The sequence below is a fragment of the Takifugu flavidus genome, chromosome 1 (genome assembly GCF_003711565.1).
Source record: "Takifugu flavidus isolate HTHZ2018 chromosome 1, ASM371156v2, whole genome shotgun sequence".
Lineage (NCBI taxonomy): Eukaryota > Metazoa > Chordata > Actinopteri > Tetraodontiformes > Tetraodontidae > Takifugu > Takifugu flavidus.
Genome location: NC_079520.1, coordinates 11704494 through 11718067, shown reverse-complemented (window position 1 = coordinate 11718067; position 13574 = coordinate 11704494). Strand labels below are relative to the sequence as shown.

Sequence of the window (13574 nt, the reverse complement as noted above, 5' to 3'; positions counted from 1 at the left end):
CGGGGTCAGGGAGTCTGGCCTGTACCTCAGGGGTGTTTCGCCTCTTCTGGGCTGTTTTTTGCTTCTCTGAGCATTGCTTGTGTTGGCTTTGCAGTGACTGTCTGGATATGTTGGTATGTCTTGAATTTTCCCCACTTGTGAATTATGCTCCTTAGAACAATAGAAGAAACCCTTGTAACCCTTTTCAGATGTAAAGGCAGCCTGGTTGGGTGGCTTTCACGATGACTTTCTTGTTTAACCTCATTGCTGATGTGTGCCAGCAGTTACTTTATTGCTCTGGGCCAATAAGCAGCCAAAACTTCAAAACAATTGATCAATTTTATTATCCTCATACATAAAAAAAATTGAGAAATGGTATACTTCCTTTACCATGACTATAACTTTAACACTTATTAATTTATTGTTCTCTTGTGGTATATACAGTATATTAATGATAGACACTTCATTGTATCCATGTCCAATTTTAAGTGATCTCATAGAAATGCCCTATGTTGAAACCATGAAAGGTCAGAGTTTAACAATCGCACCAATAAACCAGCGGCTCTTACAACCTGCTTTCATGTGACCCAGTATCGCACGACCACTCTGTTAGGACTTAGGGGACCAATAACTTGTGTCATTAAAGATCACTGCTTAGACTGCCGATTGACCTGGACATCCCCCATAAAAGAGTGGACGAGCAGGCCCCCACCCCCTCTTTCTTGCTGATTTCAAGGTAAGATCAACCTTCTGCTATTAGCGTCTGCTAGTTTAGAGCATGTAATAATTGCAACGACCATCGTTTTCAGTGTAAAAACGTGAGAAGTGATATCTCACTACATGTTGTTTTGCTTTCACACGCTCTGCTTGGTCTGCGGTGGTCTTGATGTTGTAATGTAACCTGGCCAGGCGCCAGGCATGTCTGTGGACACCTTGCATCAGAGCAATGAAGAAAAACAAGAGTGGAAAGAGACTGTAGACCAGAGCCCCCTCTCTCCCTCCATGTTCCCTTACTCCCTGTGAGTATAAATGGCCCATGTGACTTCCTTCCTGTTTTTTTGACCCTGGGATCAGTGTTGCCTCAGGGTCATTGCAGCCCCTTCCCCACCCCCCTCCCTGTTCTTATTAAACTCAGTCCCAAAATCTCCGTGTACTGCTCCGCTCTCAGCCACAACCACAAATAAAGACAGACTGTGGGTGAAAGACAGAGGTGGGCCTCTGCTGAATCTGATTGAACTTTAAAGGAACTCCACCACTGTGCTTTACGCCTCTTAAAAGTGCCCCCTTACTGACCTTTCTGTCTGTGTGGATGACGGCAGACGAGGGGGGGATGGGCGCTGGTCTTCTGTTATGGCTAACTCAAATAAAGAACACCTTGTTTGGGGTGTAAACATTGACTGCTTCAAGAAAAATTACTACAATTACCTGCCAGCTGCAATACATCGTACTCTCTCTGAGCATCACACATACGTAAATGGATATACTACCGCTGATGGATTTATTTTAGAAAATATATCATTTTTATAATTTAAACATATCATATTTAGCTCATACTTAAACACTGTTGTGTTTGTGTGGCTCTGTCTTTACTCCATGTCTTGTCCCGTGAAGACAGACATGTCATTTGCTTATGGAATATCCTTGTTTTGGATTTCTTCTACAGATTTAGTAGATAAGATGGACTTGATCACTGATAAATGGAACATTTAGTAGGTTTATTTCTGACTGTGATGCTTATTCTGGAACCTCTGGGAGGTCCTGTGAGTGCGGTAGGATGTAAATGTCCAAGAAATAATTGTCCATAGAGTTTTATGGATGAGATTACTTGAGTGGACCAGCCCATCTGTGCCATTGTGCAGTAACAGTATAGATTTACATAATAGCATGAAAAGCCATAAAAAGTTGCAGGATGCAGACTATGTAAGCTAAAGATGGAGCAGAGAGAGCAAGGTGCTAATGTAGTGGGAGTTATTTCCTTTTCTTTTTTGACACAAGGTGGAAGAGCTTAAAAATACAACCATCATGCACCTCACGTATAAAGTAAAAAGAACGCAATCCCCTCTCTTACTGTGAGTGTTGGACCTTACATGCAGTCTGTGCGTACGTCCACGTCACACTTTCCAACAACATTACTACATCAGCCTGTGATAATACGTCCCTGCCATCTCATGAATTATGCAGGCCTGTGAAATATCCCCTTTATTGCAAATAAAACCAAACGTGTAGTGAGTAATGTTAATGAAAATACAATGTCATGGTTTAGAGCTTCAGTTTTGTCATAAATAAAGAAAACTATGACTTTGCCATGTGTTTTATTGCTGTTATATTTATTAATTATTGAAATACTAATTAGTCCTGAAGATTCAAAAAATGAAGCAGTCCAGTCTCCTTAGACAGAGTTGAGGTCACCCCAAACAAGGTCACCAAAATGTAAACCCCCCCCCCCAGAATCCCTTAACAGGGTTATCTCCTAAACTATCACAGGTCGGACTATCGCACAGTTCTCCCACAATGGGCCTCCGCTCCTATCTGCACCCTTTTCACAACACTTTGTCGATTCAGAAAAAGGCGTCAGTGCCCATAGTGGATCCAGCCGGTTGTCATGGATACAGATAAGGGTTGTGCGTTATCACTCTCTTCAGCTATGGAGAGCACGTGGCTGCGAATTGTGGTACAATTTGTTTGCGTAGATGTATGTGCACAGTGTTGACGTCAGCAGCTGCATGAACAGAATTCTTGACGTTGGAAGAAAATGAACATTGGATCAAAATTAGCTGCACAGCCATAGCTTATCAGTGAGCTCACAGTCACCTCATAAAAGCAGTAAACGTGTGCACAAAAAGATCTCTTCACTTATCAGCTGAAGCATTGCTTCCACGATTAACTGGCACTTGGTGTGAGAAAGAACACACCACATCTGTGTGTGTGTGTGTGCGTGTCTTCAGGAACACGGGGTGCTTGGCTGTCAACATTAAACCCACCATAAAACCCGCCATCAGCTGCGTAACGCTGTGTTCCCATCCTGAGAAGCTCCTGGCACAGCGGTGAGAGTCTCAGTGCTTCTCAAGCAGAGCAAGGTGACCCACTGCTCCAATGTCAGCCATTCGTACAGAGCCGGGAAGACTTTTTTTCTCCTTGAGTGCCAATGTCCTACTATTCCTGCGAAAGATTGTCTGGTGAGACAGCGGGGACCATGAGATGATAGTACTCAGTTTGTGCAACTGCACAATCCAGAGACAAAGAAGGGGAAATCTAAAGTCTTTCAAACTTGTAGTTCTACTCTAGTTTGATACACCTTGTACTTCTAACATTACATATAACTTTGCCGAGTGACTCCATTGTCAGTATCCTTCACTACTACAATGCCTCAGAAAACTTGTTTCTGACTGATTAACCATCAAGGTGAGAGGCCATTCTGCAGCCTTCTGCATAAAAACACGAGACAAAACACAAATGATTTATTGATGTACTGATTCTTTCCCCACAATAGAACAGTCCTCAACAATGTCTGAAACTTGAACCCTCATTTTCTTTTATTTGTTGAATGATTTTGAAAAAAAAACTGTCGCTCAGCTTGAATAGCTCGGTTGGCAGAGTGTCAGAGTTTTAATCTGAGGGTCCTGGGTTCAAGTCCCTGTTCAGGTGCATCTTTGTAAGCAGATGTGCTCATTGCCACACTGACAGCAAACTCTTAGAAGCTCAGAGTGCCTGTTGAGAGGAGCTTGGTCAATCATTGTATGTGTTCTTTGCACCTATATTGGCACTAAACATTCTGTACAAACTGAACTAATAACATGTTGAAATTCTTTTGGGATTTTTGATTTTTTTTGTAAAATCCTGCACTTATTGGATATTTGTTAAATAGAATTGAGTAGATTCAGGAGTGCCGCAACAGCTCCAACGCAGACGGCCTGACCAGACATTGCCAAAATATCTGCAATGGCGAGACAAAGAGAGCTTCATGCCAATTAACATTGCGAGTAGCAGACAAATGGCAAGTGTGTTGTTAGTTATCAGTGACATTAGCGTCACCTCCTGAGGAATTTCACACGTGGAGTCCAGGAGAGAATCCCTGACAATGGGAAAGTACCACTGTCCCAAATTAGCATTAATCTCCCCAATTCCTTCCTAATCTGAAATGTAATAACTGTTATGTATACAGTAGGAGCAGCCAGGGATGTGATGCGTTTTCCTCTGGAATAATACCCTTAAAATTTCCAGTGTGACAGAATAATGAAGTGGTGGGTGACAATTCTTTGATTAAGTTCTCATCGACACCTCATATTTTAACTCTTTGGGTTAGGGTTAGGGACAGTGGTGAAAGACCCGTTGCCTACTGCCGTTGAACCTCTAGAATCGAGCTACAGAGTGTGTATTCTCTCTGTCTGCATTCACTCCCAACCTGTGAATAAATGCAGCTTTAGGAGACCTTAGGTGTCCGACAGCTGTGCTCTAATGATCCCCTGTAGCATCACTAATCATGAGTGGAAGGGCTCCATGTTGATGACTGTGTGTGTTTCACGGTTTTTATGTCTCCTGACTGAATTATTGGACGTTTGATTAACAACCCTGATTATTATGCAAACTCCAACCAAAGTCTTAAACCATATAGGCCATCCTTTCCCCAAGAGAAGCACATATAATTAAAATAATAATTACAATAATTTCAAATATCAGCAACTTGAAATCTTTATGTAGGGTTGTTTTGTGATCTTTGCGAGCAAATTTTTGAAAAGGATCCGCCGGATAAAGATTTTTAGAATATTTTTCACACGATTAAATAAAAGGACTATAAGGAAAACAACATGAAATGAAAATTTTTAATGTACAACTGCAGCTTAAGTGCAAATACACACATACGCAGGGTGTATTTTCTGTGCTAATCAGATCTTCCCCTCCAAAGACTTCATCTCCATGACATTTTCATTCAACCACCTGGTACATTTCAACGTAGCTTACAATGAAGTGGGAAAGCCATCGGAGCACCATTAAGCAGCTCGTACTCTGCCCCTAACGATGAACTGGCCATGTGAATTCAATTACTTATAGCCATTAAATAGGCAATTATGCAAGTGAACTGCAAAGTGAATGCTTGATTAGCACAATAGGTGCTTTGCGCTATGTGATGCTGATTTTCAACTTTATAAACATCTTGTTTACAGTTATGCTCCTAATGTGGCAGGAAGTCGAGAGAAGTCCCGGTTTGCATTAAATGGATAAAAGCAGGATAAACTTTGGGATGATTTTGAGGTGATGTCAAGAAAAAGAGCGTTGCAGATCAAAACTAAACAACAAACATGGTTTAATGGGCGCTAGCACTTGTTGGTCATGTGACTCCAGACAGGAACATTTGGTGGGATTGGGGACTATTTAAATTTACACTATATGTTTATTATCTATATTTGTTTGTTCATAGCTCTGTAGCCTCTGTTTATACTCAAGGAGTTCAACCAGGCATCTGATGTTCTGACTGAAGACAAACCTGCAGACAGAATCGTTTCAGTCAAAGAGGCTATTCTCTGAGCTTATTTATGACAATGAATGAGGGTCCAGGGTTCAAGTCCCTGTGAAGGCATAGCTTTTGACTGAGGGAATTGTGCAGAAACACTTCTGGAGCACTGCTGAAGTGCCTTTGAGCAAGAGCTCAGAGTGCATGTCAAGAGCAGCAGAAACCCCCTTCTTTGGGTGGATGTAGTGTGTATTAAATATGCAAATAGAGTAGGAATCTACTGAATAAGCTGCAAAGCATTCTAAATTTGCACACCTTATATATTATGAAAAGCCTTTAATGGCCTGAAATGTTGCACTTTAAACAGTTTTAAAAATCCACCAGTATATGTGGGGTGATATTATATTTGTAATATAAGTGATAAAACACATGTCACCGTGCTGACGAACAGGGACCTTAGAGGGTACATCCCATCATAGGAGAATGTTAGAGTGTTTGCCTCTCTGTTCATCTTCTTATCTCCTTCAGATCTTAAATGGATGAATAATTGTGGGGGGCTTCCTCTAATTTTTCCTTTTTCCACTCACAACTGAGACAAGTGAAGGAGGAAAGCCTGGACGCCACATAAAGGCGAGGCCCATGAAAGGGAACCGGCAAAAGCGTCTGATGTCTTCGCTCGTAGTATGTGCTCAGATCTTTACTGAAGGAATGTCTCGCCATACTGTATATGGTCGGTGCCGATCTATAGCGCCAATCCATAGAGGCGATTATTAGTCCCCTTCCCCCCAGAACTAAGTACACATAAAAACTGTAAAGCATGTGGAATTTCCTTTTACAGCCCTCTTCACAGGAGCGCAGACCAGAGAATAGAGAGCCATATGTTTGCCTTTGGGAGTGCCGTGGATTCTTAATGTAAACATGACATACAGCAAAGAGGGATCCTTGGAGAGACTGCCTGAGGGAGCACAATGGCTGCACTGCTCTGGCAAGGCCTACTGTTGCCAAGGAAACGCTACAGAGGTTATTGAATTTTTACAGAGTTCTCAGGAATCCTACGTCTGCGTAATTTTGCCCATTTCCTCAAAGCCTGTTAGATAGAGGGCAAAAAGCAACCCGATACACACATCGCTGGTTTTCCCCTTCATTTATTTCCCTATTTCTAACGAGTCTGTGACGCCACTCTGGTTGATCTGCTTCTCTTCCAGCTCATCGTGGTTCGCGCACATTTGTGCGCATCTTTCCAGTCTACATGAATCCGCCTCAGTCCGTCGGCCTCATCAGCATCGAAGGGCCCAGTTAATTGCCTCGTAATTAGCTTTCTCATCAAAGACTGCCTGTCTCGGTTCGCTGCGTGTGCTGTTTACCCAGTAAGAAAGGAGGAGTGGAGGGAAGGTTCATGGAGGGTGGAGCAGACAGGCTTCATCTTCTGCTCCGGATCTTCCCTCCATGATTTATAGCATTGTTTTCCTTTTGTAAGAGCAGGGAAACACGCAGCGATTGCTGGGCTTCCACTTCTAGACCCTGATAGCTGAAGTGTTTGCAAACCCTTTCTCAAACACACAGGCAGGAAGAAATCCAGACGTGTGTGCCTGTGTGTGTGTGAAGGGGGGTCCGTGTTGTTTGTTGAGCTCTTGACTGGCTGACGTTTGCTGGCTTCACCAATGCTAACACCATTTATGTGGAGACCACGAGCTGTAGCTGTATTTCTGTTGTTGTTACTATGGAACAAAAGGGCTGTATAGCAGAGGAAAAAGGAAATTAGCAATAAAAAAAATCACAGGGATATATAAATAAATTAACTGACATATAAGGTTTATATGTATATAAGGTTTTGTATTATATTGTACCATTTTTTAGCTATAATGTCACAATTTTTGTGCTTTTTTTGTATTGAATTTTAAAACTTTTGGAAACAGATCTTTAGCCCAGAGAGGGCATTTTATTTACATATTTATTTGGCTACAATAACTGAACTCATCTGTCACTCCCATGATCCCATTTGGTGATACTGCTCACATGTGTGTTCCCAACTGCATGAATCGTGTTCTTTTGTATTTAGCAACAGACCACCCAGCTGTGGTGTGCTGTCCTCTTTTAAATAGTGACAACAGAATTAGCCATTTCTGCTCCAGCGTCTGAAAAGGCCGCTCCTGTCTGTTAATACCAGGTCGTCTGGTCAGTCTGGAGTCTGGATTTTCATGAGCACATTTTCCTCACACGATGTTGTTTTGCACATCGGGGCGGGTTGGCTGTGCGATTGTGAAACCGCCGCTGCTGCTCAGCGGTCGTGTCTGAGCTGCTGCTCTCAGCGGCTGAGCTGTGGTGATGGATGCGTCTGGAGAGACGGACCTCAAAGTCGTTAATTGAAAATTGAGACAGTGTTGAGATGATGTTATTGATTTTCACACTCTCAATGCGTAGCATGTGTAAGTCCAACCACTGGGCGAAACAGATGGAGAGGGAAGAGAATGGGAGGGAATTGAGTATGTGTGCCTTTGTGGCTGCATGTATGTGTGTGTGTGTGTGTGTGTGTGTGTGAGGGGTGGGGGCAAAAAAGGCTAAATGGAAAGCGAAAGGGATCGTGGGACTAAAGAAAGAAGCCTAAAATGAGGTTGAAGCTTTGACATTATCAGGACGATGTGTTGCAGCTTAATGAAACTTCTGCTATAGACAATAAGATGCAGGCTGCAAAGAATAAAAGGCAGCGAGCCGAAGGAACAGCCCTTTTAACCTGTGGCAGCATCGATCAGGCTGGAGCGAATCAATCCCCAGGCTGTTTATAAAGTCAACATAAACGTACAAACCTTCCAACCAGAGCCGGGTTAATCAATAAAGGTTGGAATCAAGTCCCGTGCGTGTCCCATGGCCTTTGGTATATCTCATCTGCTTCCACCTTCTTGCTGTTTGTCTTTGTCCAGCTCACAAACACACACATCCAAAGACAAACAGCATGTCAGTCTGTCTCAGGAAGGTTCATATAGGAGGTTTGTGGACCACAACCAACCTGGATCATCAATACGCTGCCTCTCCCTCCTCATTGTGCAAGTGTATTACAGTAACTCTTTGTCAACACCCCCGCCCACCCTGTTGAGCAACCATTCTTCCCAGAAACAATGAAGATTCCATTAGAAAATGCAGACAGAAGAGATTTCTTTGGAGGATATTTAGTTACAGTAAAAAATAGTTTGAATAATGCATCACCTGCACGTTCACGATTGCAGACAAATCTAAACTTTTAGTTCTGTCATGTGGGTGATATAGTATCAAACAGCTCAGTACATGGATCCTGGTCTCCCCATTTGTCCCAAGTTCTGCAGGTGCTCCGGTACACAGATGAGGCAACAGCAAGACACACTACAGCCCATTTTGACAGCCCCGTGCTGGATTTTCTTATGTTGTACAGTTGTTATCCTGAATGTACGGACGGTGCTCGTGTTAGATATTATTATTTTCCTGGTTTGATGTGATATTAAATCCATTATCCACCGTCTGTACGGCACCGGATGGAAAGGAAGCCCGGGTCTGCATTCTAATGGCCTCCCAAACGGGCCCACGTAAAACCCAGAGGAGGACCTCCGGATGCATTTTACGATGGAGCCAAATGATGAGTGATGGACCTAACAGTTAATTTATGATGTGTTTGAAGTAACTCGCTAATATGCAAAACTTAAACCAACACCAACCTTGTGAGTCATTTTAAAACAACAGCCCTCCAAATGAGTCATTAAGCACATATTTACCTTAGCTTTGAAACTCTGGAGGCTTTAACGGCAGTATGAGTGAAGGGGTCATTTCAAAATAAACAAAAATAATAAAATGTTACATGTTAGTTCACCATCTGCTTGACCATCCAACCCCAAAACACATTAAAGTACTATTTATAGACAGATTGCACACCTGGATACCCCGTCCACTAAAGTGCACCCAGGGGACCAATGGAGACCAAAGAGAATCAGGAGCAATTGAGCAGATATGCCAAAGGTGACCACAGTCACTGCCACAGATGGGGGGCAGGATTGTTGCTTGATTCTGGGTTTTATTGGTGTCAGAGCGCAGCTTCTGCCTCTTGACCGTTAACCCCCCGTGTCTGCACAAGCGCGCCCTTTCAGCTCAAAGTGGGCCATCCCTCACGTCAGCGACTGGGGAAAGATGAAGAAAAATGGCTGCTTTAGGATTCATTGTCACACACCCCTGTCTTCCTCTTCTAGATTTCTAAATGAAGAGACTTTTTTCTGTGATCTCACTCAACAAGAGAAATTATTTCAAAGGTATTCATGATCTTGCTAGCTTCATCCCAGCTAAAAAAAACCCTTTTAAACCATCATCTGAACTGAAAGATTTCTTGAAATCGAAAGGTTCCAGACCCTTGTCAGCTGTGGAATAGCTTCATGTTAATTAGCCTGCTTGATGTTCCACACGTTCTCTCCTTGCACAGCTTGTTTATGCAAATATGGAAGCTAATGGCGGTCACGCCTGTGTGTGTGTGTGTGAGTCAGCAGGTCCTGCTGGAGACTGTTTACTCTGACACGCGCCGGTTCAAAACCGAAGCTGCCACACTGAGCTGAAGCCCCACGGCGAACGCTCCAGGGAAACATTTCTCCGGGTTACTGTGGCGCCTGATTCACATGGGAAGGCAACGTTCGATTGTTCCCGGTGACATGATTTGTGCCTGTCTTGACCTCATCCGTACGGAAACTCTCACAGATTAACAAATACCTGCAAGAAGCATCATTTCAGCTGGGTGCCATCCTGGGAGCTCCTGGCACATCAAATGTCCTTAAGGGTATTTTTATGTAGATTATGTGAAAACATATTTTATGACTCTAATACGGTGGAGGAGGATAAAACTGAACTGGGAAGTTTTGCTTGTTTAGCAGTGAATGCTAACGAACCACCAGAGGTAGTATTGGAATCAGCCCTGTAAATAATAGAGGACGTGTTTCCACTGCCTTTATATGTTCCACAGTGACTCTTCGAGTTACTCCAAACATCAGAGAAAGTCATTTGTTGTTTCCTCAGGCAGTCTTTCCCCAGCTGGTTTGCCATCAAAAGTCTGGATAATATATCTTTGAGACTTACTTTTAATCTCTCAGATTAACTCATTGAGTCAGAAATATTCTTGGGAATTACCTATTTATTGAAGTAAATGTGTGCACATTAAAGGGCGGAATGATTTGCTGGGTGAAAATAGAAAAAAGAGAACCACCTCTAATGTTTGGCACTGCCTAATCTAGTTAACATGAGTGTATAAATTAAGAAACAACAATAAACCAGATTAAACTAAATCCAACGACCACCGTAAACTGATTAGTGGCAATAAATGCATTGGCTGAATTAAGCACACCAGGGATTTTAACTCATTTAAGATCAAATAAATGCATCAAATCAGATTATACCATTATCGGCTCACCATACATTATAAAGGCTCATGTCTACACACGCACACGTGCACAAACTCAACTGAGACAATTGTTGTTTATTGCTGTACAGGTACAGTAGTTATAAAACATTGGTAAGATAATTAGGAAATTTCACATACTGCATTTTCTTTTCCACAAACACAAATGGATGCAGGGTAAAATAGACTGTCTGTCACATACAAAATGAACACGACAGAATTAAGAGACCAGGACAGGTGAGATACCTTGATCCTGGCAACTGGTACCTGGACTGGGAGGGAATAAAAATGGCCATTACATACTGGTTGGAGTGCCCGAGTCCTCATTAATAGAGAGGACAGGTGCTGCTTGGCCACCAGAGGGGTAACATTTAAGTCAGACTGAGCAAGGTCATCAGGGACTCCGTATGACAGAGGGGGTACGTGCACGGGTCAAACCAGTTAAAGGTGAATGATGACAGTGATGGGACAGTCTCCGTTAGGTGTTATACTTACAGTAGGCATTTCATTGCGGCGACGTCACACGCTGAGGAGACACGTGGTCATGAGATGGAAAAAGCGCGGCAGAGCTTCTGTTACATATGATGATACAGGAAAATGCACCACTGAGCAGAAACTGCTCACAGACATGACCAGTCCGGGACTTTAGATGAGCTTGGCTAGCTTAACTTGGTCCTCCTATACAGCTTGATCACAGGCAGCTTTAAATCTCTGAGTGAACCCGAGCGTTTGATAAAGCTCCGCGAAACAAAAATGCTCATGCAAACTATACGTGTGAACAACAGAGCAGGCCAATGACTGAACCCAGTCGGTCTTTAAATAAATTATGGTCTGCATACATTTCTGAAGACAATAATTCACATTTAGCAATCAGCACAATTTAGCTACAAGCGCATGTTCCACTATTCACACACTAGGGTTTGTGCACAGGCAGCATAAAAAAATGAGTTTTTGTTTGCATTTACACACTCGGGAGGACAGAAATAAACACTGCCAATCAGCTTATTGACTGTGTCTGCTGTGAATTTAAGCCTTAACCATTTCCGCTTTCATATTTGTGCACCTGTATGCACGGACAGCTGCCGAGATCGATCCCGCGACGGTGCTGCTAATTCGTACGGCCGAATCATTTCGAGACATTGCCGGTAATCAGTGGGAACGAGAAATCGATTAGAGCGATTGATACTTTGCAGCCGAGATTGATTCTTGAGGATCTACCGTCTTGTCAAGTCCCACCCAACCCATTACAGAAGTCAACACAACACCACATAAACGTTGGGTGCTAATACATCCATGTACAATGAAAACATTCACCTTGCATCATAGAAACAAAACAGAATCCAGAACATGATATTAAATAGAGTATAAAGGATTTCATAGCCATAAAAGATATTCACATTTTAAAATAAACCTCTTCTCTGAACCACATTGCATCTATCCCTGTGTTCATTCTCACCATTATAGACGGCGCTGTCTCGCCGCTTCCTGTCCTTCGACTCTCATCTATGTGCTTCGCTGCTATAGTAAAAGCTAACAACATACAACACAGACCACCATTTACAGAGTGGTTACCATGGGGACACCCGTAGAACCGCTTTGATCCATTACGACGGTGGGGAAGGGGCCAGAGAACAAGCAAAGTGAAAATAAAGTCTGACGTTTGGGTCAAATGGATAAAGGAGATAAAGGGAGGTCACGGGGAGGGTAATATGGCCGCCTGTGGTACCCACACAGGGCTTGACTTGGTCAGTGTGTGAGTTCCTGAGCTCTGCACGGTCTTCTGACTGACACCGAAAAACAAAACAGTTCAGGCGTTGTTGAGGGGGGTTAAGATGCTACGTGTTCAAGTCGTCAGAGATTCACCACCGAGCTCCAGCAGCAGCTGTGATTTGGTCATGTGTCAGTCTGGACACGTGTGTAAATGAGCACTATATTCAGACATTATTCTCACAGGCTGTGTCACTTTGGCACAGAGTTCCATGTTCATAACATGAACCACACACTACGTTAACGATATGGTCTACATTTTTGTTTGATCTCTCTTGTTAAGTGAAGGTTCTTGTGTGAGTTTGCATTTTGGCCACAGAGTGCTCCCCCCCCAAAGGCTGGTGGTAAAAATGAGAAAAATAGTATAGCAGGATTACCCAGTGCCCTGGATCAACGATGCCGGGGCTACAGCAGCACTTATGAGCCCAAATGTGAGGCGTTAAGTGAACAGATGTGTAACTGATGCTGGACGTGGTGTTTTGTGAACGCATCAGCCACAACACACATATGGCGAGGACAATGAGCACCATGTTTAGGGGCTGAGCACCTGTAAAACCAACATCGTGGCTACTTAGCATCTGATTAGCATCCAAGATCACATAGAAAGCCTTTGGAGCGCCTCTGTTTCAGCGGTTTACAGTAATTAACCCTGGTCAGTGTCAGACAGCGTTGAACAAGGTCTTCTTCCACAACCGGGAAGATGCAGACATTCAACCCAAGGACAAGACCCTCATGCTGGGCCTGGAGCTTCAACCTCACCCCTGGGCACAGATTAAGTGTTTTAAAAAAAAAAACTGTCTCCACGTCACATGGAGGCCTTCCTGTTGGTCCAGAGCAGTAGGGGGGGTGAAGGTGCAGATAAAGGTGGACAGCCCTTCCAGGCACCCCGCCCCTCACACTGCGCTCGCCTCCACCTGAAGCTCCTTGGGGTTGCACCCTCATCGCCGCTTAGCAAAGGAAGAACACCTGCAGCAGAGACAG

The 13574-nt window shown here is 43.4% G+C and overlaps 1 protein-coding gene across 7 annotated transcripts in view; it reads right to left on the bottom strand.

Moving 5' to 3' along the window:
• Positions 1–10884: 10884 nt before the first annotated feature.
• The window catches only part of myo16 (myosin XVI), a 65753-nt gene continuing 63063 nt past the window's right edge, over positions 10885–13574 (bottom strand). For all 7 annotated transcript variants that reach the window (XR_008950865.1, XR_008950868.1, XR_008950864.1 and 4 more), the window contains one exon: positions 10885–13559. Coding sequence is in view for 1 of the 7 variants with exons in the window: in XM_057034784.1 (XP_056890764.1) it covers positions 13542–13559 (18 nt within the window). In the remaining 6 variants the exon portion in view is untranslated. The remainder of the gene's footprint in view (positions 13560–13574) is intronic.